This window comes from Cuculus canorus, chromosome 1, assembly GCF_017976375.1.
Source record: "Cuculus canorus isolate bCucCan1 chromosome 1, bCucCan1.pri, whole genome shotgun sequence".
NCBI lineage: Eukaryota > Metazoa > Chordata > Aves > Cuculiformes > Cuculidae > Cuculus > Cuculus canorus.
In genome coordinates, this window is record NC_071401.1 from 181,948,238 (window position 1) to 181,975,513 (window position 27,276).

Here is a 27,276-nt window from a genome sequence, read left to right on the forward strand (position 1 = left end):
GCATTGCATATGCAATGGAAATACATTAAGAGATGAATTAGTCTGTCCAGATATGTGAAAAATCGGGATGAAAACTAGAATTGCACTATACTCACTCACCTGAAACAGAAGACCAATGTTACTCTGTGTTATTGGTCATCTTGTTCAATAACATGCATAACATTTTATTCTACCCCACATACAGCTCCTTTTCTACTTGGACTGAACACTTGGACAGCAACTATGAATAAGATGTTCACATGCTGGTTGTCAGGCCGAATTATTTGCTGCAGATACCCAGTTTAAGTCTGTGCTAGAAATGGATTTTACTGCCAATGCAGTGGTGAAGAGCCACAATAGCATCACAGGTGTTTTCTTACTGAAGCTTTGTTATTGCTGACTTGCATTTCAAATGAATAGAGTGGATCAGTAGTGTTGTGCTGTTAAATGTCTATTTTCTGTTTTCCTGCTATCGCCAGGCAATATAATAATTTTTCCAAATCCTCCCATCTTTGTGCATCCAGATGTGTAAAGCTGTCCTCCTGTATCTAAAGAGCCAAATCCATCTGGAAATACAAGCATGAACGAATAACAAAAGACCTTCCTTACTGTGGGTATTTCCTCCCTGATTTTCAAATATTCTTTGTATATTTTGAAGTATTCTAGTTCCTGTTCTTTGTGGAATTGAGTCCTTAGCCCTTAGAATGAGTTCCACTTCCTCACATGAGATATTTCCTTGAATCCCAACAAATGCTGTATACCACCTTTTAAATTAATTTTTTTTAGCTCTTGGTGTGCTCCACTCATTCATAATATATCAATGAATGTTTGCTGCAGTTCATTATGAAAGAACCTGTAGTATCATTCTGGCCCATCACAACAAAAAACGATTAAATAAATCCAGTTGTGATATGGACCCAAGACATGAGTTGGCTTTAGGATGCTAAGATCTGAAGCAAGTTTCAAAGAAAACAGTCTACACTTTATTGTGCTGCAGAACACCCACAATAAATAATGCTGAATGAGAATAAGAGCAACATTTTCTCCTCTATCAAAGGATAGATTAATGTTCTTGTGTTTTAATGCCTGTTAAAAACAAATGTAGTAGACAAAGAAAATGCTTCTATTGATAGCTGCTGTGAATTACAGTAATGGACCATGTATATTAAAAAGTATCTGTTATGCAGGGAGGATTTAGATTTTATATTTTTTATTTGACTAAAAGGCTTACATGCTAATAACAAAAGCAATTTCTTCTGACACACATGACTGCACTGAATATGTGGAGGATTTAGTTGATGGTAGATCTTCCAGCAATTGCCTGGGCTATGCCCTGCCCACCAGTTCTTCACCATCAGCCATCTGCAGGTACACACACACAACTTGGAGTACCATAGAAACCTCCCAGCTCTGTTATGAATGAATTTCTGAACTAAATCATTGCTACCGAGTCCTGTAACTCTATGTGCTGGGAAAATGCATCAAGCTAGTGTACATACCACACTGCAGAAAAGTTATATTCCCACCTTAGTCAGGATGAGTAACCTAAACTAGAGTTAAAACAATGCTGAAGACAAAGGAACATGGATTTTAATTGAGATTAATAATTTGAATTCAACTAGAGAATCATTTCTGTGTTTGTTCATAGAATCATAGAATCAGTAGGTTGGAAAGGACCCACCAGATCATCGAGTCCAATCATTCCTAACAATCCCTAATCCATGCCCCTCACCACCTCATCCACTCGTCCTTTAAACACCTCCAGGGAAAGTGACTCAACCACCTCCCTGGGCAGCCTGTTCCAGTGCCCAATGACCCTTTCCGTGAAAAATGTTTTCCTGATGTCCAACCTGAACCTCCCCTGGCAGAGCTTGAGGCCATTCCCCCTTATCCTGTCCCCTGTCGCTTGGGAGAAGAGGCCAGCTCCCTCCTCTGCACAACCTCCTCTCATGTAGTTGTAGAGAGCAATAAGGTCTCCCCTCAGTCTCCTCTTCTCCAGGCTAAACAACCCGAGTTCCCTCAGTCACTCCTCATAAGACTTGTTCTCCAGCCCCCTCAGCAGCTTCATTGCTCTTCTCTGGACACACTCCAGAGCCTCAACATCCTTCTTGTGGTGAGGGGCCCAGAACTGAACACAATATTCGAGGTGTGGTCTCACCGGTGCCGAGTACAGAGGGAGAATAACCTCTCTGGCCCTGCTGGTCACACCATTTCTGATACAAGCCAAGATTCCATTGGCCTTCTTGGCCACCTGGGCACACTGCTGGCTCATGTTCAGTCGGCTGTCAACCAACACCCCCAGGTCCTTCTCCTCCAGGCAGCTTTCTAGCCAGACTTCTCCTGGTCTGTAGCACTGCACAGGGTTGTTGTGCCCCAAGTGCAGGACCCGGCATTTTGCCTTGTTGAACCTCATGCCATTGGTCTCAGCCCAGTGGTCCAGCCTGTTAAGATCCCTTTGCAGAGCCTCCCTACCTTCCAGCAGATCCACACTTCCACCCAGCTTAGTGTCATCCACAAACTTGCTAAGGATGCGCTCAATGCCTTCATCCAGGTCGTTGATAAAGACATTGAACAGGGCTGGGCCCAGTACCGAGCCCTGGGGAACCCCACTTGTAACTGGCCTCCAGCTGGAGTTAACTCCATTTCCCACCACTCTCTGGGCCCGGCCATCAACCAGTTTTCAACCCAGGAGAGTGTGCGCCTGTCCAGGCCAGAGGCTGACAGTTTCTGAAGCAGAATGCTGTGAGAAACTGTGTCAAAGGCTTTACTGAAGTCCAAGAAGACTACATCCACAGCCTTTCCCTCATCCATTAGTCGAGTCAGTTTGTCATAGGCGGCGATCAGGTTAGTTTGGCAAAACCTGCCTTTCATGAACCTGTGTTGACTGGGCCTGATCACCCAGTTCCCTTGCATGTGCTTCATGACAGCATTCAAGATCACCTGTTCCATGACTTTCCCCGGCACTGAGATCAGACTGACGGGCCTGTAGTTCCCCGGATCCTCCCTGCAACCCTTCTTGTAGATGGGCACAATGTCAGCCAGCCTCCAGTCCAGTGGAACTTCCCCAGTCAGCCAGGACCACTGGAGGATGATGGAAAGGGTTTTGGAAAGTACATCCGCCAGTTCCTTCAGTACTCTTGGGTGGATCCCATCCGGCCCCGTAGACTTGTGGGTGTCTAGCTGGGCAAGCAAGTCTCTAACCGCCTCCTCTTGGATCACGGGAGCCTCATTCTGCTCCTCTAACCCCTGGGTTTGTACACTGAGGGACCAACTTCCCTTACTATTAAAGACTGAGGCAAAGAAGGCATTAAATACCTCAGCCTTGTCCTCCCCCCCATCACTGTTGTTCCTTCTGCATCCAATAGGGACTGAATATTCTCCCTAGTCCTCCTTTTATTGTTAATGTATTTGTAGAAAGATTTTTTATTATCTTTCACAGACTTAGCCAGTTTGATTTCTAGTTGGGCCTTAGCCCTCCTGATTTTTTCCCTGCACGATCTCACTTCCTCCCTGTAGTCCACCCAAGACACCTGTCCCTTCTTCCAAAGCTCATAGACATTCCTCTTCTTTTTGATGCCTCTCAAGATCTCTCTAACTCAACCAAGCTATTTTTTTCCCCCACCAGCTCCTTTTCCAGAACATGGGGATGGCTTGTTCCTGAGCTGCTAGGATTTAATTTTTGAACAGTGCCCAGCACTCGTGGGCTCCCTTGCCCTTAAGGACTGTCTCCCATGGGACTTTGCCAACCAGCCTTCTGAACAGTCCAAAGTCTGCCCTCTTGAAGTTTAATGTGACTGTTCTGCTAATCCCCCTCTTCATCTCACTTAGAAATGAAAACCCTATCATCTCATGATCGCTTTGTCCCAGGCGTCCTCCAACCATCACATCTCCCACAAGGCCTTCTCTGTTCACAAACAGCAGGTCCAGGAGGATACCTTCCCTTGTCGGCTCAGTCACCAGTTGTGCGAGGAAGTTGTCTTCCACGCACTCCAGGAACCTCCTAGACTGCTTCCTTTCTTCTGTATTGTACTTCCAGCAGATATCCGGAAGATTGAAGTCTCCCACGAGGACAAGAGGTAGAGATCTAGAGACTATCCCCAGCTGTTTATAGCAGAGCTCATCAGCTGCTTCTTCTTGGCTGGATGGTCTGTAGCAGATTCCCATCACACTATCTGCCTTCTTGTGGGCTCCTCTGATTTTAACCCACAGGCACTCAGTCCCTTCCTCACCATAATCCAGCGCAAGGGTATCAAAGCACTCGCTAACATACAGGGCTATGTTGTTGCTGACTTACTCTCTCAAATTTCCTTGTTCTCTCATTTTAACTCAAGATAGCTAATTCAGGTTAGCAATTCTGACATTAGAACATTTTTAATCTGTGGACATAAAAAATGGGTGAACCTCAGTAAGTGTTTTACATATAACCAATGTTGCCTACCGATACAATCGGTTAATTGAAAAGTCTGATAAAGACGGATCCACTGTGGGCTTAGTCTGTTGAAGCTGGTGCCAGTGCTGTGGTGCCACTATTGCAACAACAGATCAAAGCTGGATGGATGGAGCTGTTATCATCTCCCCCTCTCATCCGCCCTGTCCTGGTAAATAATGCTGCTGTCTCCATGATAGGACATCTGATCCACAGGAATCAGGTCCTGAACTAGCATGGATTTTGGTGCAGCGTAGCAATGCAAACCGAACTCTCAGGAGCAGTTATCCTACATAAATTTGGCACCATGAGTCTATTAGAGCCCAAAGTAACAAGGTGTACTATCCCATTGGAAAAAATATAAAGCTATACTATGAAATATTTCCTTAAAGAGGTGGAAAGTCTACTATTTGCCCACAGTAGAGTTTCTGAAATATGAATTAACATGGCTCTGCTGTTACCTAATCTGAAATTACCTATCTGTAGACTAACTGTGTTCTTGTACAAACATGCTCTATGTGGGATACGCAGGACCCTGTCATTTCCTTTTCTGTAATAAAGGAGGGAAAAATGAGGTGCACCAAACAATCTACAGAACACTTCTTGTGCTAGCATGTTGTCTTAGCTTGTGCAGATCCGTGCAGTGCTTTGTGATCAGAGTTAAATGGGACACAAGTTGTTGGAATGAGGGCTAGGAAAGCAAGTATGACTGTGTTTTCTGACTTCTTTGCACATGACAGCTTGAGCATTATTCCACAAGAATGCTGGGCCTAACTTGTCAGTACAGCGGCAAACCATGTGAAGAAGAGACATGATGTTCAATGTTTGCAAATTGTCACCGTAATTAGGGAGAAAGAAACTCACAGGCAAAAGATTACCATTTGGAAGCCATTAGTGGTACACAAACACTGAAGACCAAGCCTGGTGGGAAACATCAGCCATAGCACTTGAAGTTGCCAAGCGCACTATTATGACACATCATTACTAGCCATTTGCCGTGGTTGACCAAAATCCATTTTCTCATCAGTTATACAAGCTACTGTCTGCTGAGAGATGGAAAAATGAGCACATCGTGACACAGGCTTTGAAAATATCTCTTACAAAAGGAATAATCCCTCCACAGCTATTGCTTGCTGATAGTTATCACAGGCCAAAGCTTACAAGTCTTCTGTAGACACATGAAAGACACACTGACACACAAGTCATGGGAAGGTCACAAAAGAATGGAACAGCATCCGTCATTCAAACCAAGCAGAGAAACAAAGGGATTGCTTGTTTTCCTTCTGCAAGTGATAGACAGCAGCTAGTTCTTTGACCTGTACTCAAAAAGTGCCTAAATATTTTGGTTCTAATTCAGCAAAATTCTTTAAGTGCTTAAGTTCAACTGAAATTACATTTGAATATGTGCTAAGGAGAACTAGGACTATTGGACCTTTGAAAATAAGTGAATTTTTAATTCTCTAGTTTCCCTGCTTCTTCAGAGTGTATTCAAGTGAAGTGTATTTGCAATGACCTGCTCTAGAGGTTACAAATACCCAGCTCTGTGCTGTGGGTTGCAGCAGTGGAATAGAGAAAGACCCTGAGTCAAATGCAGTTAAAAAGAGGCACTAAACATCATGGGAGCTTCACTGAGGAATAGTGGATATATGTTATGTGAGGACTGTGGAGAAACAGGTACCAGAAAAAAGGGCTGCATGCTGTGCTCTTTGCATAACTCCTATGTCCTTCCTAAGCTATAAATGTCTCGCAGTAGAGCATGTGCCTTCTGATTTCAGGCACCTTGAGAAAAGATTCATGGTGTGGTGGAGACATGCATTGTGGGGAACCATCCTCCCTAGAGCTGCCCATAAATCTGAGTCTGAGTTTCCCATAGGTGGGAATCAGCAGATTTCTGTCTGGGAGGATGCTTGACACACCTCAAAAGCATATAAATGAAAACACAGTGATAGAGCTCAAATATAAGAGCAAAGATTACTTGGTTTTTGTTTATTGCTCATATTTTCCTTCTTGTAGTGGTGAATACAGTACCTATTATTCCTGGCATCCTTTGCAGTACACTGAATCCCGCCCTTGTTCTTGCTGTTATTCGTTCTGATCACACTTGCTAAAGGAGTCTAAGGAGGAATTTTCTGTCTCCAGAGCACAGACTCAAAGCAGTGCTGTCGCACCAAATGCAGGTAGAGTTACCTACCCAAGGATACTGGCCTCTCATTCCAAGATGTGGTTTGAGGGAAAGAATAAGTCAAACAGTATTTATAGCTCTAAGTTCCTCTGCAGTGCACACTGATATTTACTGTTGGAGATCTAAGGATCCTCTTTTTTGGACACTGGGAGAATGGGAAGGGTTATAAACTGGAGACTGAGGCACATACTGGGCAGGAAATCTATTTGGCAACATAGTAAAACAAAAACATAGCACAGAATATACTGCAATAAAGTAAGTGCCTGTCAAGTAACCTTGCATCTTTTTTTCTGTAATGGTGGTCGATCATCCTCATCTAACTGTTGTCCCAGCTATTGTTTTCTCTCCACTGCACTGCCGCCTCTTTTTTTTTGGTTTAAACTTGTTGCAGTAAACAATATACCTGCCTCCTTGTTGTGTCAGAAATAGAGCAATTTGGAAATTTTGGAATTTTCTGCTTAATCTAGTATTTGTCAGAACATGTTGACTCGTCAGAAGTAGATCTGCAGGAATGTATCAGCTTTAGCAGTTTCTCAAGTGGAAGTGCTGGCTGAAAGGAGACAGACAGTCAGACAGTCTCCCACTCCTCCCACTGCGAGGACATTCACTTGGCGCTGGCGAGGCAAAGAAGTGAACACGGTTGTTCTTGGATTGGGTGTGACTTCTGGGTATTTCACAGAAACTTTGAAAGCTCTTGGTTTCACCCCTGCACACAGCAGGAAAAATTCTGTAATAGCAAGAAGTTTCAGAAGATGAGAAAACAGTTTCCTGCTCTATATAATACAGAAGTCAGCACTCTGCATACTGGGACTATTTTCTAACTGTAGCAATATCCCTGCTCTTTCTTCTTTCTTTTTCTTTTTCTTTTTCTTTTTCTTTTTCTTTTTCTTTTTCTTTTTCTTTTTCTTTTTCTTTTTCTTTTTCTTTTTCTTTTTCTTTTTCTTTTTCTTTTTCTTTTTCTTTTTCTTTTTCTTTTTCTTTTAAACTTAAATTCATGTTGGTTTGTATCCAGGATCCTGTTATCACTAATTAATATCAGAAAATGTTGTTGATTTGAATGAAGATCTAAATTTCTCAACACCAGAAGCGTTTCTTGTTCTTTCCAGCTAATACTTGCAAATAGCTTCTATTTCTGATTTTTATCCTGAGCTCTCGATCATGATTCTTATCAGATAACAGGGAGGAAGAATAATTCTTTGTTTCCAAAACCTATTATTTTGTGTAATTAATGAGGCAAACCACAGAAGCTGTTTGATGCTGAAATAAAGTGTCACAAGAAACGCAGGAGAATTATTGATGGATTGTTTTAACTAATCTAGTGAAAACACTATTTATGCACAGCTGAAACAATTCTGGTCTATAGTAATTCTTCCATTTTTCTTAAAGTCTTAATAAAATAAAAAGTCAATACAGAGCTCGTGGTTCTTATTGTTATTTTGTCATTTTCAAGATTGTCTATTTAAAATCCTTTCAGTGATCATAAGCATTTCTCTGTTAGCAACAATCGCTTAAATAGAGCCACACTATAAGTATTTTCCCGAAGTATGTTATCATATTGCTGCTAGAATGCATAATTGTTTTCTCCATGAAGAAGCTAAATTGGGCTTAACAACTGTGTCACGGCATTAACAGAAAATGTCTGGTGTGACAGGGCATAGCGTGGACACTGCACCGAAACGCTCATAACCACAGCTCATTTAATTGATCTTCTGAGGGGGTGAAATATCACACTAGTCATCTGCCTTTGGTTTTTCGAGCCACATCAAACAATTGTGTGGAGAAGTGAAAAAAAGAAAAGTGCTAGGTTGTTTGATTTCATCAGTTAATGGCTGTAGGTCACTTGATACCTCTTTGTTTACAATACAGTGATATGCCTGTATCTTGTAAAGGTTCACCAGAGTGACTTATTACTGTGGTACAGGGCCTAAAATAAAACTTGCACATGCCAGGCACCACATGATGCATGAAATATTCTAACAATATATTACAAAACCTTGTCAGCACTAGGGAAAATGACTATTCCAAGAAGTGTAGGACTGGCTGAAACAAAAACCATTCTTTTTCCAAAACAGGCCCTTCTGAAAGACAGTGATTTGGGGAGCTGGAGGGAGGGAGAGACTGGGGTTTATTCCTTTGGTCTCATGGTGAGAAGTCTTTTCCTTGGTTAATCAAAAATGTCAACAGAATAAAAGAGAAGCCCACTTTCAGCTTAAATCTTTGCATTATTTCATATCTTTCCTATTTCTCATTTTTTGAGCATCTGTGCTAAGAACCAGCTCAGCCCCTTGAGGAACTTGCCAAATATCTTATATGCACACACTGAAGCACTGCAACTGCTTTGTGTGCAATTGTGTCCTGAGTAACCTGAGCAGATTTACTTTCAGCTACTTAGGCACCGTCCTGTTCCAAACTGTATCTGTCAGCTGGTTTGACGCCAATGTGGAAGGAGTCATCTCTTTTCTGATGCTGTACAACACACAGAGGGGACTTGCAAAATTCATCAGAAGAAAATACTTCTGTGAATTGTTCTGAAAGCAGTTAAATGGGTACCCATGAAGAACAGTAGTTATAGCAGTTTCTAGCACAGGACTATTAATGAGGCTAAGAAAGATTATGATGTTCCTTAAACTGAAATAGTTCAGCTAATACATGCAGCCTAGAAATTAATTTCTGTTGACTGATAAACTGATGTTTTAGTATATGAAATGTAACCACTCTTCCCTTTAAATATGTTTTGACAGATTAAAATTCTGACAATGAAGCCTTTTACCGCATATTCTTCTGTGTTTATCGTATTCCTGTTTGCCTTGCTGCAGAGGAGCCATGGACAATGCAAAGAAGCAGCTAAAAAATCAGAGATGAATTTGAGTGTCAAATATGATCTTCCTAACTTCATCGCAGAAACACTGATTCAGAATGTAGTTTTATACAACCGTCATGTTTATATTGGAGCAGTCAACAAGATTTATGTGCTGAATGAAACTCTGCACAACATTTCTGTGTACAAGACTGGGCCCGTTTTGGAGAACCCTGACTGCGCGCCATGTGAAGACTGCAAAGATAAAGCCAACTTATCTAACAGTGTGTGGGAAGATAATGTCAACATGGCACTGCTCTTAGAAACTTATTATGATGATCAGCTCATCAGCTGTGGTAGCGTGTCCAAAGGTGTCTGCCATCGTCACATCATTCAGCCTGACAACCCTGCTGACATTGAAAGTGAGGTACACTGCATGTATTCACCCCGGGTGGATGGAGAAGCAGATAATTGTCCTGACTGTGTTGTAAGCACTTTAGGAACCAAAGTTTTGGTGACCGAAAAGGACAGGTTTGTCAACTTCTTTGTTGGAAATACTGTTGCATCTACATTTCAGCCTCCTCATGTGCTGCATTCAATATCGGTTAGAAGGTTAAAAGAAACACAGGATGGTTTTGAATTTCTCACGGATCAGTCTTATATAGATATCCTCCCTCAGTTCCGTGACTCATATCCTATTAGGTATGTCCATGCCTTTGAAAATGATCACTTTGTCTATTTTCTGACTGTCCAGAGAGAATCTCTCGACTCCCAAGCATTTCATACTAGAATTATCCGCTTCTGCACTCTAGACTCAGAGATGCGTTCTTACATGGAAATGCCTCTGGAGTGTATTTTTACTGAAAAGCGGAGGAAGAGGTCCATCCGAAAGGAGGTATTCAACATCTTGCAGGCTGCCTATGTAAGCAAGCCAGGTGCAGCTCTTGCCTATGAAATGGGCCTTGGATTGAACGATGATATTCTCTATGGTGTTTTTGCACAAAGCAAACCAGACTCTTCCGAACCAACCAACAGATCTGCTGTCTGTGCCGTCTCTGTGCGAACTATCAATGAGTTCTTCAACAAGATTGTGGACAAACAGAACATGAAATGTCTCCAGCACTTCTATGGGAAAGAGAGCAAATATTGCTTGAACAGGGTGAGCAAAAATTTATTTATTACATTTTGGGACTCTCATTCTCTCTCTGACTACTCTACTGCCAGGTAGCCATCCCTCAGTTTCAGTTACAAAATGTAAGTCCTTGTTAATTTCAGATTACTTAGCAGTGGTGATGATTCATCTCTGTAAGAATTAGTTCCTGTAAACTGACTGTTAAAATCAGTGAGGTCCTTATGGTGCTAAGAAAGCATTAGTGGAACTGGAAAAAAAAAATATCTTTTTTTTATAATTTGTAAGTAGTTATTTTTCTGTACTCTTGAGAGATTGTGATGCAGATAAATGGAACATTGAGGCAGTTATTTCTTTCAGTATCTTTAACAAGTATTCATTAATATTCCTATCCATGTGCACTGAGGAGTCCCTGAAAATATCACTCATATTTTAAACTGTGGGAATGCTGAATCACTGCCCTCTTTAGAAAAAAAAAAAAAGAAAGAGCTGGTTCGGAACATGCCATGAAGAGCCAGATTGTAATACAGTTACTCATGCTCGACACATCAACGGCCCTGCTGAAATCAGTTTTCTTAATGAAAGAAGAGTGTCTTAAAAGTGTACCTGAATGAGGATACCGGTACTCCTGGATGTGGGGGTTGCCTCTCTGTACACCGTGTGTTCAGGTGGTTGCTGCTCTCCAAGCTAAAATGTTGTGAGTGAAGGAAGCACAGAAGTTATTTCTTCCTTTCTGGACGGTATCTGTGTTGGTGTTAGCTCTGGTAAAGGATATACAGAACCTCAGAATCCAGTACTTCTAACATTTATTTTGAAACATGAAATGTTAGCACTGTCAATTGTACCTGCTTATGCAGCAGGGTCTTAAATAGTGTCTCTTTTCTCCTATAAAATCAAATTGGAGCTCAGGGGTAGCACCCCCACTCTACCGGAGGACAGGGCCAGAGCTGTTATAGAGGTACTCTGTTCAGCCTTGTGAGCCAGGATGAAGCCTGTGTCAGGATAGAGCAACAGCTCAACCTGCCTTTGGGGCTGAATGAGATCCATTATGTCCTGTTCCTGGGAGAGCTTGAGGTGAAAGTAGGAACCACAGACGATTGTCACCCCAGTACCACCAGAGTGCCCCTCAGCATGGCTGCGCAGCACAGGGCATCGGGGCATGGTAATGGCATGTGCCTCAGTTGGAGGTGGGAGCCTCTTGCATGAAAGAGAAGGGCTGCTCTTCACTGCCAAGAATGAGAGGGACGGCCTGGGGGGGGGATATGTGTTACAGAGCTGCTTTGGCAGGAGAGAGATGTGTTACAGAGCTGCTTTGCCAGCAATGTGCTCAGAGTGGGGTCTGACCCCATAAAAGCATCATAACAACCTTGACATCTGGGGCACAATTGCTTATCACAGGCTCCAGGTGTTCAACACATATGTAAGCATTGCCAGTGGATGCTGATGCAGCAACCACAACAGACGTAGCATTTTATTCCCCTTTTCTGGGGGGAAGGCAATTTTCAGGAACTAGAAGCAAGTTAGCAAGCATTCAGCACAGTAACTTCTTCTCTTTCTTCTCTGTGTTATTGCTGTCCTAATTTTTCATTTCAGGTCTTAATATCCTTTTTTCCCCCTTTTTTTCAGTTCATTTTTAACAATGAATATTGTTATTCTGTGAACATCTTTTTTTTTTTTTTCTTATTCCTGGGGTATTTTATTTGTGAGTGACTGTCTTTAAAGCTTATAGCCTTTAACTTATCTCATTCTGTTCTTGCCTATACATCTGTTTCATAAAGGTGATCTTTTCATAGCGAAGTATACCATTAAAATATTGACAGAATAATTTGCCACTTTTCACATGCTGGGAAGTACTTTCCTGTTTCAAAAGCTTTTCCAGAGTCTGCTGCTGCTTTGCATATCAGAACTGAATGTCTTATACCGCAGACGGTTTATTATAGTTGCCCATTTTCAAGAAATGTCATCAGAACTCTGGTTTCTGCTACCTTAAACTGATAAAGAGAAAAAATGTTTTTGTGATTTCTTGTGGTTCTTTAAATGACATAAAGAGAGTCAGAAACTTTTGTGCTGATTGTTTGCTTAACACTGAAATATCAAGACTGTAAAGCTTTGCCATTCCATTTTCTTTGCTTTATCCTAGTGGACTCATTAAGGCTCCAGTGAAAAGTGCCCTGTGAGTTTTTTCAGATTTCAATTTGTCAAAAAACTTGTCAAGAATTTGCCAGGCATCCTTTGTACACTTGTTTTCCTCGTGTGTGTAAAATACACCTGCAAAGTTGGAAGGTGAAAGAAGGGAAGGAGCAGGCAGAAGGAAAACCCATTATATCTTTTGTTTATGCAGGAATGTCATATCTGATCTTCCTTGATTTTTCTGGAGATAAAATAATTAATAAAAAGAAATCTCAATGCCCTCAACTCTTCTTAGACCCTTTTTTATACATTATAAAAACATACATGAGGACATAACCCATTTTTTCCCCTTTGCAAGTCACCATCAGCTTAAAAGAAAGCTTTTATAAATGGTGAGAGTTTGTCAGAGTTTATTTTGGCAAAATTCAAAACCTGCTTCTTGTAATGTATCCAAGATGATCTTTCTCTTTCATGTTGAAAGAATGAAACCACAGACCACTGATGCAAGTGAGAGGCATTGACCACTGTGAGATTAAGTCATAGGACAGTGAAAACACTACAGCTGCGAATACGGTATACCGCTAAAAAGAAAAATGAGCCTTTAGCAATATTTGCAAGGGAGTGCTATCTGGTAATTTAGTTAGAGAGTGATTGATGAAGGCCATTTTGTGTTATCAAAAAAAATCCCAGAAGACAATTGTACAATATTTTATAGGACTTTGGGTAGTCCATCTTTTTAAGTGGCTGTTCCTCAGGACTGTTTAGTCTGAAGGTGCTAAAGGTAGAATTAGGCCAAAATAAACCAGAATAAAACATCCAAAACACTTCCCGAACCCAACTTCTTCTCAGATTTAAGCATTTAAAAAAAATTACTCATCTTGAAAATTTGCTAGTTTACAGCCTTGTGTCCTAAAGGAATGAAGTTTATGTGGTCATGGCATTGTATGTCTGTCTTTCTATTGGTTGTCCTGACAACCTCAACAATAAGAAATCTTAAAGATGTGAATCCAGGTGTGAAACCAGAGACAGATACAATGTACATTCAGGCTGTGAAAACCAATGAAGTGTAAGAGGCCTCTTTATAAATATCACAAGGACTCATAGGGACCGAAGCACATATTGCTCACCCATGGGAAAAGTCTCCATCAGAGCTTAGTTGGACTGCAAAGTCAACCAACCACAAGATATAAATCCAGGCACAACTGTGCTTCACTTATTCCAGTTCTCATGGAAAACTTCATAAAATCAAACTAAAACATTTCCACTTGTGTTTAAGTTTGATTGATATCAGATGTACCTCACTGGAGCTGTGACCACTTAGCACTTTTTAATTGTCTTCTTCAGTGAGGAGCTGGTTGTCACTTCAGTGACAGCATGGAGGAAACAACTGTCTTTGCATTAAAAGTAAAAGTTGGAGTCATCATAAAGGGGTTTTATTGCCCAAGGCAGGACAAGGATAACTGAAAGGTAGCTGCTATGGAGGGTTTTGAATCACTCTTCAGGAATCCCTTCACCCACAATGAAGAGAAAACTGGATGTAAGCTTTTAGCAGAGTTCCTTTGGTCACAGTCACTGTCAGTCCCGGTGTGGTTCTCCTCAAAGCAGAGGAGTACTTAGATCTTAGATGAGGAGTTAAATGCTGCTTACTTCATTTGCAGACGTGGTCCAGTAGTGTGCATCTCTATCATGGAATAAATGTGCTTCTCTAAGTGAGAAAAATGGGTTGAATTTATCTTTGACAATCTCAACTCTACATTTGAATTGTTGTTAGTTAGATCATGGGCTTTGCTTGGCCTTTCTGTCTGATAAACTGGTCATATCACTCTCATCAAATGTAAGGCACAAACACTTTGAAAAACTTGAAATGGAAACAGAAAATAACCAAAACAAAAGATAAAGTGACAGTAAAATAAACATATGGTGGTGCTTCTGTATTACTGTTACACACATGATAGATGAGTAAAATTGGGTTATGCTTATATTGTAATGGAAGAAAATAATTGCTGCCTTCTATCAAGAAACCGCAAAGACACTTATTGATCTGTCATCCTAAGGGTATGTCTAGGAATATTTAATAAAATAAACAGAGACAAATAACTCTTTTGAGGCCCAGTAACAGTAATATCCCACACCATTTGGCTTAAAACTTTTTGGCAGGTTTAAAAATAACAACACATCTCTCTGATTAGGAAGGATTGATGTGGCTTATTTAGATAATCTCACAACATGAACAAAATGTTTTTGTTGCAAGTAGAGCTTTGAATTGCCTGAATATTTTCATAGAATCATAGAATGGTTTGGGTTGGAAGGGACCTTAAAGATCATCCAGTTCCAACCCCCCTACAATGGGCAGGAACATTTTCTACTAGACTAGATTGTTCAAAGCTCTGTCCAAGCTGGCCTTAAATGCTTCCAGGATCCCATCCACAACTTCTCTGGGTGACCTGTTCCAGTGCCTCACCATCCTAAAAGCGAAGGATTTCTCCCTGGGATCTAGTATAAATCTACTCTCTTTCAGGCACCAGAAACTGTCAGATTTGTTCAGTCACTTATTCCTCTGGAAATGTTATATCAAATGGCATACAGTATTCTGCCTGGGCGCAAAGCCTGCTCCCATCCACACAGATTTTGTGCAAGCTTCTCTATGAGTCGTGACATCTTAGAAGAATAAGTTAAGAGGGACTTACTGATGGGCAATGTGCACCGACACTCTTTAAAACCAGCTTAAACTATAGAAGTGAGGCGACAGGCTGCATCCACGTTCCTGTTCTGGTTTGGGATGTGAGGTATAGTAGAGGAACAGTAGAAGTATGAGTATGGTTTTCTCAGGCTGGGCCAGACTCAGCAGACACCTAACTATAGAGGTAAGGGCTGTTCTGCCTCTGGGACTGGCCACGTGGACGTTGTCACAAGGGAGTTCACAAGAAAAAGGCAAGGCAAGGAAAAAGGTAGATCAGAGAGTTTCTTTGGGAAGTACCACACCACCCCAAGTTGTAGACATTTTTGCATACTCTTCGGAGTCCTAGAAGCTATAGGTTTCAGGGAATGACCTGTTATTCCCTAAGTGCTGCTAGGAGTTTTCCTTCTGATGTGTTAGGGGCTTTCCTCTGCTTGTCTCCCAGCACTGCTACTTTGTGTTTCGTCATTTTCTTGATGAAAATTAAATTTCTCTATGAAAAAGTGGTATCCATTAAACTATCATTTTCTGTAAAGGGCACTGCTTTATCAGCCAGAGTTACTAATAATGTTCCATTTTTAGGCTTTTTAATCAAATTCTTCCACCGAAGGCAGGGTTCCCTATTGGTTGTAAGTGCGGAGGAGTGACTGCTGCCTTTTTCTGAAATTGCACAGAAATAATTTTAGGCAGAAAGTAATATTTCATTTTTCTAATGTGGATACTGGATTCTCTGCTCATGTGGATTTTATGTTTCAGGGTGTCTGAAGGTCGTTAAATAACTCCGAAGACTAGAACTGGACACACAATAATTTTCTTGTCCTATGTAACTTCGCAAATTTTAAAAACTTCACAGTCCTGCAAGAAGAGATGCCCAAAATGTAGACTACCAAGTATGCATCATTAAGGACACTCACTGGAGATGTGTAATATTCATATCTAGGACAGTCTTCCTAGGTTCAAACCAAATTCTAAAGCTCCTTTACCCTGTTTAAGTTCCTGTCTAGTCTGCTGATGGCTATTCTGCAATGGGACTGTGTCAGCCCCTCCTGAAAGATGTGCTTAGATTTCTTTATAATAAACAATTCCATGTTTCAGAGAAAGAGAAGCTGATTCTGCAGTGCACTGCATGCATATCTAAGACCTGGATTCACCCCACCTGGCCTTCATAGGTAGTTGAGACATCTAAGTAAGCAATGAATTTTCCTCAAGTTCTGCTGCCAAACAAGAGAGACATAAATCCTGACAAAGCAGACATCTGCCTTTCAGCCCACTCAGCACCAATCTTACCTCAGCAGTTTCTCTACTTAACTCTACTAGATCTGACTCAGGACCACATATTGCTGTCATTATTGCTCACTAAAGCAACAGTAGGTAATTACTATCCTGGAGACAGTTGTGTTACTCGGACTTTCTAGGCGGCATGTGGGTCTCTGATATCAGATAGCTTTTGCATCAAAATGAAATTACTCTTCCTTGCCATACATACTAGTAAAACCAGAGTTAAATCCCACAGTAAATAAAAAAAAAATACTGCTAAGGAAGAAGATCCATGGCATAAATGGTTCAGAAATCAAGTGCAGGTCACAAAGAAATATTACTTGCATTGTCCTTGGACTGGGTGAAAACAATGAAATGTTAGAGGAAGAATCTTCAAGGTAGTGATAATAAGAGTTTCATTTTCTTAAAGCATGTGTTACCCTGCTTTCATAGACAGCCACTGGAAATCAAGGCAAATTGCATGATTTTTTCCTACTTTCTGGACTTCTTTCTATCCTACACATCTCTTGCGCCACTGTTTTGGCTAAACATGCAGTTGTTGTGCAACGTTATCTTGGAAAAAGTCTCCACACTCAGCATTATTTTAGGATAACTGATGTACTTGAAATTCGCAGCTTTTCTATTTCATCACAGCTTCCATGTAAATAAGGACTTCTATGAAAAATGCACCTGATATACCCTACAAATGTACAAGCAAAACTGCTTTTATCCACACAATGTCTCCAATGCATTATTTTATTTCTTCAAAATGTGAAATTAGTCAACACCTCTCCTTTGATAATCTGTATACTGAGTTACATGTTAAATTAATATAAGGGAAATCAGCAAAATACAAAGATTACTTAGGTCCATTTTCTCTGCTCAATCAATAGGATTTACTTAGTGCTAATGCACTAACCAGATTATGAGAACTAAGGCAGCACTGTTCAATGACAAAAGCAAATAACTCTTTGAATGATCTTGACAATAGAACAAGTAATCATCTTAATTTGTATTAACTGATTACATTTAACATGGATGTCTTTTTACTTATTACCTTAAGTGGAGCATCAGTACAGTAACTTCCTTACCCCCTCTCATTTTAGCTGTAAAGTAGATCAAAGCAACAAGTACTAAGAGTCAGAGGGATGTGAAATTTTACATCAATGGACTTCTTTTACAAATTTCTGTAGAGATCATAAAAATTTGTGAAATCTTTCCATTGACTTCAGTGTGTTCTAGACCAAGTCCTTGAAGTTGAAATTGTAGCTTAAGGTAATTAATCCTTCAGTAATTCCCTCTAAATTGTTCCTTATTTTGCACCAAGAAATATTTGGAAGTGGTGGCCTCCTCTGTAACTCAGTCACTCGCTAGGTAGTAGCAACACATAGTATAGCCACTGCATAGTTAGGATTGCTTGATAGTTTTCATCTTAGAGGCCTCTTTCCAGTTGTTTACTCTGCCTTCAGGTCTCCTGTATTGCAGCTGAGATTTGAAAAAATTATTCTCAGAAAGGGAATGTGCTTTTGTATTTTATAAAAAAATCTTTTAATTGCTTTCAAATACTTGAGAAGTGTTGGGAAGAAGAGGAAGGAAGAAGAGGGAAGCAATTCTTTGTTTAAAACAAAAAGAGGAAAAAGCTATTTTACCTCTTAGAGTAAAGCTTCAGTGCCTCAGCAGTTCTTAGAAACAGGAGAACCCAGTCCCCTGCCCAAGGCACATTCAGTTCTCCACTGGGCTGAGTTCATAGCACCTGTATCCTCGAAGTGTCTTTCACTGGTCAAGAAGAAACCAGAAGCACAGTGGATCTGCTTCTATTGGAATTGCTTAACACACAAATTTGTGTCCACTGGCAGAATTGAACTGTTTCAATTATTTCTTTTTTTTTTCCTTCCTTAGGATTCCAAGAAGAGCTTGGTATCAGTGTCTGGTGTTACTGTGCAGACATTTGTTTTACAAAGCATGTAGCATTTTGAATACTATGGTTTTCAATACTTTTATCTTGTCGTGTGACTTCTGAATGATTTCTGTTCCACTTCCCAGGAACATGGAGCTCTTGGGAAGAACAGGTTAGTTGTTTGGAAAAACAGGGCTTGAAGAAGAAAGAGAAATTCAGAAGAATTAGTACCTGTCATGGCCACATTAGCATGGAAGTTAGCTGTGTTTCTGTGCTGTGAGAGCAGCAGGTGGGCTACACACTATATATTCGCAGAAGACTGCTGTAGTCTAACGTCCGTGTAGTCTCTACGGCAAATAATAGCTGACTTATTCATTTGGGATACCTCTTTCTGAGGACTTACTAACCCTATCAATACAAATATGTGCAATAATTCAATATGAAAGACACAATCTCTTAATTGATAATATTCGATAAAGGAAGTGAAATCAGAGAATGCGAATGCAATGCAATCTTGATGCAAATAAGGAACACTATTCATGTGCATTTGGTCTGCTCTTGAACAATACTTGTGACTAGTACTGATGTACAGCCATGACTGTTTAGTTTCCCTCAATTGCTTCTCTTGGAAATGAAGCAGCAATTTTTGGGAACTCACCCTGCAGTTAATGCTGACCCAGTGGCTCAGGAGTCTCTCTGTGGACTTGCAGTTGATCATGTTGGCAAAACCGACATGCTACATTCAAAGAATTTCTGTTTCTCATGTTCCACAATTCTGGCTGGCTTCTCTTCTGCCTGTTGTACAGAACTGGAGTTTGTTCACAAGAGATTCTTTTCTGGTCAATTACTTCCAAAAAATAAATGTGTTCATATTTTTTCCATGTATCATCATTGAATGTGCTGCTTGCAACCATAAGGAATTCAGAAACCCTGTGACAGTTATGTATAGTGATAACAATAAATGTGACTATCAGGTTTTAGAATTGCTAGTAGTAAAATTTTGTCCATTTTGCAAATTTTCTGTCTTGCAAATTGCAGTGGAAAATATCCCTTTGTGATAGCATAGTAGTATAGAAATATTTATATATTTCTCCTCTTCTCCATTGTGCTTTATTGTCTCTAAGCAGCTATGGCATAAAATCATGTAGGAAAAGAGAAGGGAGACAGTCCCTTTGCCAAGGGAACTGATAGAAGAAGGCATGAAATGAACAGAGTCTGTAAATGCACCAGAAGCCAGCAAGTTTGTCCTGGTTATTTTTCTCCTCTTTCTATTTTGTCAAAGAGCCATAAGTACAAGGATCTTGGTAGTCATATCTAACTGAGTCAAGAATTAAAAAGACTGGAGTGGGACAGCTGGGAAGATGCATGAGGTTTATGAAATTTAAGGATTAATTGCTTTCAAAGATAATCATGATAGGCAGGCTAAATTTATAATATTCCTCACTTGTATTTACATGGGACTGGGAAACAGTCATTGTCTCAGCCACGAAGTGAATCCTGTCTTTGTTGAGTTACTGGGGCCAGAATTTCACTTCTTGTATTTCAAATAGCGAGAAGCGCACTTCTCACCTGAAAATAAATACTGCAAACTACCCAGAAAATCCAATTGTATTACAGAGCAGCAAACCTGTTAATTAAAAGTACACAAGAAAATTTAGAGAGGAAAATCTGATGGGGTTCTTTTATGTTCCTCACAGTTACTCTTCCTGTTTAGAGACTGCAATTCACATAAATTCATCATTATGTGCTTGATTCCAGTATAACACATCCCTGCAAACTAGTTTTATTATTCATCTTAATTAACTGACCTTCACATCCAAAAAGATAAGCAAGTCATACACCGTCTCAGTTTGTAATCAGCTTGGGAATCAATCTGATATGTAGAAACATCTATTTACTCACTCTACAGTGGTTTATTTGAAAAATTATTTTTGCCATTTGCAGACATCAGGATCCCGCTCATTTATCAGTAGCTCATTTCCCCCTGCTCCATGTTATGCTGGGGAAATGCTCTAAGGAGAAATGTTGTTGGCACTTGTGGATGACCACTTCTCGTGAGGGAGATGTCTATAATCTATAGCATAAAATAAAAGTTGATACTTAAGAATTTGATTCCTGACAGCCAACAAATTAGAAGTCATATAAACAAGCCAGCAGGTAATAAGACTCCTGCTTCTTCCTACTTTCACTTGAGTTCTCCTTCATAGCTGTAGTATTTTACAATTGACACTAGGAAATTTTACCTAGTTACTTTCAGACCATTTCTCCAATTTGTCAGATTAAATTTTCATTTTAATGATTTCCTCCGAGTTGCTCACAAGACAGTGTTAATGTTCTGCAGTAATTAAGTCATTAATTTCTAGTTTATTCAAGACATTAAGCATAATATCAAGACATTACACATAATATCACTTCCTAATTGAGCACTGCGCTTAACTAAGAAGAACAGATGTTGGCCAGCTCTAGAAAGACAAGCCTTGAGAGGTGTTTCTCTAAATGACAGTTGCTGCAAACAATGGAAAAACTCTCAAATAGTCTTTGGTTAAAATTTTGATTATTTTTTTACCCGAGTCTAGTTCTTCAAACTAGAGACTAGGCTTTATGATCGGTTCTGACTCTGACCTAAGTATTTTCCTTGAGATTTTCATCAGTGACTTTAAAATTTCCTTCTTGCTTTTGCACTTTTGGCTTCAAATGTGCAACTCTGAAATATTTTTATGCTCACTGAATAAGATATGTATATCATCAGTTAACTGCTAAACAGTGACAGTTCCTGATAGCCCAGTAAAATGGTATCTAGAGACTTTTTTGGCATGTTCATCTTCTGTGGACTGAATCCAGGTTAAATTCGGAAACACCACAACTTCCCCTACGAACAAACAAGATAGCATTGGTTATCTCCTACCCTCTGGACACAGCTAAAAAGCAGGCCTTGCCTACATCTTGTTGCATTCCGGTGGCACACATACATCAGCTTCACAAAGACCTCACTGTGAATCACACACACAATTGGCACCTCTCATCCTACAAGAGAAGCAATATAGCCCAACCCAAGAACTTACCCACTCTCTAATCGTCCATTGCAATAGTTGTGTGATTTGTCACTGGAACTTGGCATACTATCCAGAGTGCATCATCTGGCATCAGTTATTCTTCCACATTGACAGCCAAATGAATACTTATGTATATGCTGAGAGAGAGGGAGGGAGGGAGAGATTCAGGCTTCAAAGAGTTAATTTAAAATAGCTTCTTTGCCAATGTTCTCCATGTTATCAATCTTCTTTTAGTTTTCTACGTAGCCTTTTAATCTCTGCATTTCTACTCAAAGATCAAAGCCTTCCTATTTCTTAAACAGCTAACCTTGCATTATGGTTAATCCACGAAGCTCCAGGTTTCGAGAGTGCCATATGTGGACCACTCTGCAGGTTCTTGGGCAGACACCCAAAATTACAACATCTCTGAGGAAGGCTGAGCTGACCTTGTGGCTGAACTGACTTCAAGGAGTCTAGGAAAGATGTTGGGATACCCAGGAAAATCTAGCCACTTAAAAAAGAGTTTGCACAGGATTTCATGAGGTGTGTCAAGACATTCAAATTGTCTCTAGGATGACTAAACTACTTTTTTAAGGTCAGCACAGAATCATCTCTCCCCAAAGTCGTTTGCTCATGGAAAAAAAGGAGTTACAGCAAAGAGCAGAGATCCCAAGATGGGAGAGGGTAAATTCAGAAATCTGCCTTATTTCAAAAAGCATGAAAACTGTACATCATTCTGCGCTTGAACTATTCATACTCGCTGTATGAGTAATCTTTGCACAGATGTGTCAGGAATACTTTTAGAATGGATAGGATATGAGTGCAAAAGAATAAAGCTTTTAGCTTGTTTGGTGGCCAAAACAAAGAAAAGCTAAATTTGTCCCTTATTGATCAGTCAAATTAAAAATATTTAAAATATAATCAATGAATGTTCAGTGTATGAGCTCTGATATGGAAGCCTTCTTTCTATATCATTAGGCAGTGGACAATGATTTCAGTTACTCTTGTTTGGTCTTACAGATCTGTTTACGTAAGTGATACAGTAAATTGGCAGAGAAAAAGCTGGCACGACAGCTGACTGCAGCTCCTGGGGATCACAGAAAACTTCACCTGCCAGTGAAGTTGTTGTGTACAGTTCAGAAACATTACAATTTAACAGCAAAGGACTGAACTGTTTGGTTGAACATTTTGTTAATAGCATTTTCAATGCCTGTTTTTCTGTCTAGAATTCACCAGATTTAAGCCAGCAAGAAATTCTTGGTTCATTGCTTGCTTTCTGATAGTGCTTTCATTATAAGTAGTTGAAGGAAAAACTTCTGAATCAAGAAAATAAGAAAACATAATTTTACTCCTCCTTCTTCTTTAAGGGTATGATCCAGATCTATTGAACTTAGAGCAAAGGTTCTGACTGTCTTTATAAGGCATAATTCAAGGGGATTTGTAAAAAATTAAGACATGTTCGGAACAAAAAGAAATCAGTAAATAATTTAGGAGAAACGAAGCTCTGTTGATTTCAACAGAAGGAACCATCATACGATCCTTTATAATCTCCCTACTTCTTTATTCATAAAGTATGTCAGAGCGGGAATATTCGAGATGACTTCCAAATTTAAACTCGTTAGAGATCCTTTAGGGGAGTCCTGGTTATTATGTGTACCATCTCACCAAAACAGATGATGTAGTATCAATAGTAATGGAATTACCAGTTAATAGATTACTATTGAATTGTCAGGACAGTAGGTTATATTCTTCTCAAGAGATAACTTAAAGTGTATTGTTTAAGAGATGTTCCAATGAAAATTAAAAACACGTAATCTGTATTCCCAGACTGAAAGAGGAAACCCTGCAAATGCAGCAACTATTGTAGTACACTCAAGACATATATAGATCGGACAAAATAGTGCATGAGCAATAGATTATCAATACAATAGCCTAGGTAATTATAAAGACCTGGCTTCCCTGTGGTTTCATTTAAATATACTATCAGAAACATATTTTTCCTGGTTTATCTCCTTTTTCTCCATCTTTTTCTCCTCTTTTTTGTTTTATCTCTGAAAAAAATGTGAAAAGAGAAAGAGAAGAATACTGAAAAATTTTATTTTGACGCCAAAAAAAAGGTTAAAAAATCAGCAATGTTTAATTTTCTAGGAATAGCTGTTTTAGAAGCAGGTGTGTGTGTGTGGGCAGGCTCTGCAGTCAAGGAATTCTGAGACTCTTGGAGAAGAAACATTACAGAAGTCACTAAGAAAGAGGATACCTTGATTCATGTGCTCATATATATATATATATATATATATATATATATCATCTGGTTAAATAAGGACCCTATGGTTTTATTCCGAACAGACAGAATAAAAGTTGAAAGAAACATTCCCATAACATTAAGAAGTCTTTGCCTTGTTCATGGAACATCGTAACTGATGAGGCAATTAAGTTTGAAACATTTTTAAATACTTTTGGTCAAATGCATTTGTGCTAAATGACTTCATTCTGACAAAGATCTATTCCTACTCATAAAGACAGCACTCATCTGTACTCCATTTTCTAACAGGCGTTTTCAAGAAATGCTTCATACTGCAGAGCACAAGATGATGAATATCGCTTAGAAGTTACGACTCCTTTGCAGAGAGTTGACTTGTTCATGGGCCAATTCAACAGTGTCCTGTTAACTTCAATATCTGTCTTCACCAAAGGGAACCTTACCGTTGCTAATTTGGGAACTTCAGAGGGACGCTTCATGCAGGTAAATATTACTATGACACCTTCACAATAAAAAAAACTGTTGGGAGTTTAGCAGGATGATGAAAAGTGAGGAGCCGTATTACCCCAGTTTAATGAGGGATTAGAATATTGAAATTGTTGATAAAATTGAGCTTCTGCAATATGAACAAAGGGCTTAATAGAGCATTCAGTGTTTACAGTCTTCACTTGGGCTTCATGGTTTAGTGCAATGATTTTGGAGCAAATTCTACCATGATATCCACTTAGTCCAGTTGGTTCAGTTCACAGGACAGTTTTGGTCCATACAAACTAGATTTCTTTCAAAGGAAACTAAACTGAAAGCTCTGTCTTGTATACACATCAAATGTGCTCCAACCCCAGCTGGGGCAGAGATGTCTGAAACAGTGATTGATTCTTCAGAAAGTTTCAGAGATATACTTCATTTGGTCATTTGATCTAGAGGATCAGATTAAACCTAGTTCAAAGTAAAATGCCAAGACAGTTTACAGTGTAAGAGCAGGAGCCCTGGCATTAGTTCTTTCTATGTACTGACCCACTCCTCTGCCACCAAATTACTTACTAATGTACCCATAGACTATGACTCGCAGCTGTAGCATTGAGATTAGCTCCTCTTCCACCTACTTACAAGTCTCTCTGAGTGCATCTCAGATTCTTGGGCTCTTGCTCATTCTCACACTCTTCTTTTGGACAGCAGTTCTTCCTGTCTTAAATCAGGTTTTCCATAATAAGTGGTAAATTGCCTTCTTGAGAAGTCTGTTTCCCTCCACTGAGTACATAACTAATCTAGACAGGTAGATTACACTACATGGCTTCTTTGTAGATGACTAACAAAATAAATCTAACCCATAGAGCAAACAATCTTTTAAAAATTTGGCAGTCAAAATCAAACATCAGAAGACAAAGTACTTTGAAACAACCAATGCTTCCTTTATTCACCAGTCTTGTTTCAAGCATTGTCATCCTGCACTAACCACCTTGGAGAGCTTGGATTCTCCAGATGCCAGGAGGGTCCAGTCTGGATGTGCATCTCAGCCTGAATCCTTCTTTCACCCAAGGATCCATGTCCTTTCACTCTGCCAGTATTATTTGTCTTCTAGTGGGCCTCCTGAAGTACTGGCAATCTTTGGTCCTTCTTGCTCTGCACGCTACAGAAGGTGATCACAGTTAGTAGTGTTGTTCCCCCAACCATCATTAACTGAAACTTGATGAGTTTTGCCATCATAAGTTGTTGTGCCCTTCCAGCTTTCCCATTTCCCAAAGTCTTCCATTAGAAAACACTTGGGCACTTGCACCTTTTCATAAAAATCTTTGTGTCCTGTAAGTCATGAGATAAGATTAACTAACAAGCGTTTCCTTTCTTCTCTCCCTTCTTCGCATTCTATGTCTTTGCCACATACAGTAAGCAAGGCTACATATTGTCCAGAGCATTTGTTAACCCACTCCTGGTATCCTTTCTGAACAAAGTGAATTCTGTAACTCCACCTCTGTCTTCTGCACAGACTGGACACAGAACCTGCCCCATAATGCAAAATGTGTAATGCTGCAACAGGGAGGGAGGTCAAAGTGATCTACCACAAAGGACAGATGAAAAACTGGAGAAAATCAGAGAAAACCACATTTCTCTTTCCCCCTGAAAGACGGGAAATTAAGAAAACATTCAGTGACAGCCCTGCCAGTTTTTCCTGAACTTCCCATGATATCCTTGTTGACTTTAAACTGCAGTTTGTCTTCAGCACAGGAAAGGCAACTGCTGAAAGCTACATGCTGAGCACAGGAGCAACCGATGTTCTGTTCTTGAACGTAGATACTGTTTCACATGGCAAATGTGAACAATTTAACCTCTCTGAAGCCATTTCCTTATCTACAAAATACAATTAATAACAACTACTGTCTTTCTAGTGACATTTCTTCATTGCTGTCCCAAAGCTTTTAGGGAGGTTTGTTGGAAAGCGCAAGGCAGCATTATTTTTATTTGTAACATTCTTAAATTATTCATTCAGGTCCTGCACTGCACACTTCATTCAGACATTTGCCCAATTCAAGGAATAATTAAAGTATTTCCAGAATACATTCCCCATTACAGGTTCAGTTACAGATCAAAAGAAAGGCTATTGTGAAAACTACACATTGCCGTTAGCAGAAATATTCTCATCATTGAATTAGACTGGCTTGAGGTACAGGGAGAAGCCAGCACTGGGCTCATAAGTAGGAGCTTTTTCTTTGAGGGTCTAGTGCAACCAGCAGAATAAGCATACTGACTACATTTAATGATGCAGCCTCCAAATAAAAAGGTTAGTATTTGTTTTGCCTTTAAAGTGATCTTGGAAGGAATACTAGATCTGTAGATACAGCAGATGCAGCTTTCTGCAGAATGTAATGTTCACTTACATTAAATTTTTTTTTTCACTAATAGTTATCTAGGAAATGCTTTCAAGCATGTTCATTAGCAAATCCCCAACTAAAGTTGATTTGCAGTGTTTCTATGGAAATATAGCTATTGACTGCAGTAAGATGGGGATCGTTAAAAATTGAGCTATTAAATGACCATTACTGAAGTAAAATGGGTTAAAAAAATACGAGGATAATCTAACAATGACTTAATTTATCAAAAAGATATCCCCAAACACTTCCCCACATTTTTAGCAAAGAAATGTAATGATGTTCTTTGTTGCTTCATTCACAAACCTACTGGAACATATTGCAAAGAATCCTCATTTTTTTCACTTATTACGCACCTCACTTTTACACTTGCAGTCACTTGCACACATATTTTTAGCTCTCTGGACATGCAAATATTGAATTTTCCTATGCAATCTACCTGCAACTTGTAGCTATTCAGTTGGCTATATCTCTTCAGAGACAGGTATGCTTTCAAAGAAAATTAGTTGCAAAATTCTGCCTACCAGGGAAGCTGGTATAAAACTGATTATATTGTATTAGTATCTTGCAGATATATTTCCATGCCAACTATTTAAAAGCAAAAGAAAAAATATTCATATATAGGTTTCTAAAATTAGAAAATCAGCTC

At 39.6% G+C, this 27,276-nt stretch overlaps 1 protein-coding gene across 3 annotated transcripts in view; it reads left to right on the plus strand.

The window, feature by feature from the left end:
- Positions 1-27,276, plus strand: part of MET (MET proto-oncogene, receptor tyrosine kinase) — a 100,011-nt gene that overhangs the window by 19,861 nt on the left and 52,874 nt on the right. For all 3 annotated transcript variants that reach the window (XM_054082826.1, XM_054082810.1, XM_009566651.2), the window contains exons 2-3: positions 9,329-10,543; positions 24,058-24,249. In XM_054082826.1, coding sequence (XP_053938801.1) covers positions 9,329-10,543; positions 24,058-24,249 — 1,407 coding nt within the window. The remainder of the gene's footprint in view (positions 1-9,328; positions 10,544-24,057; positions 24,250-27,276) is intronic.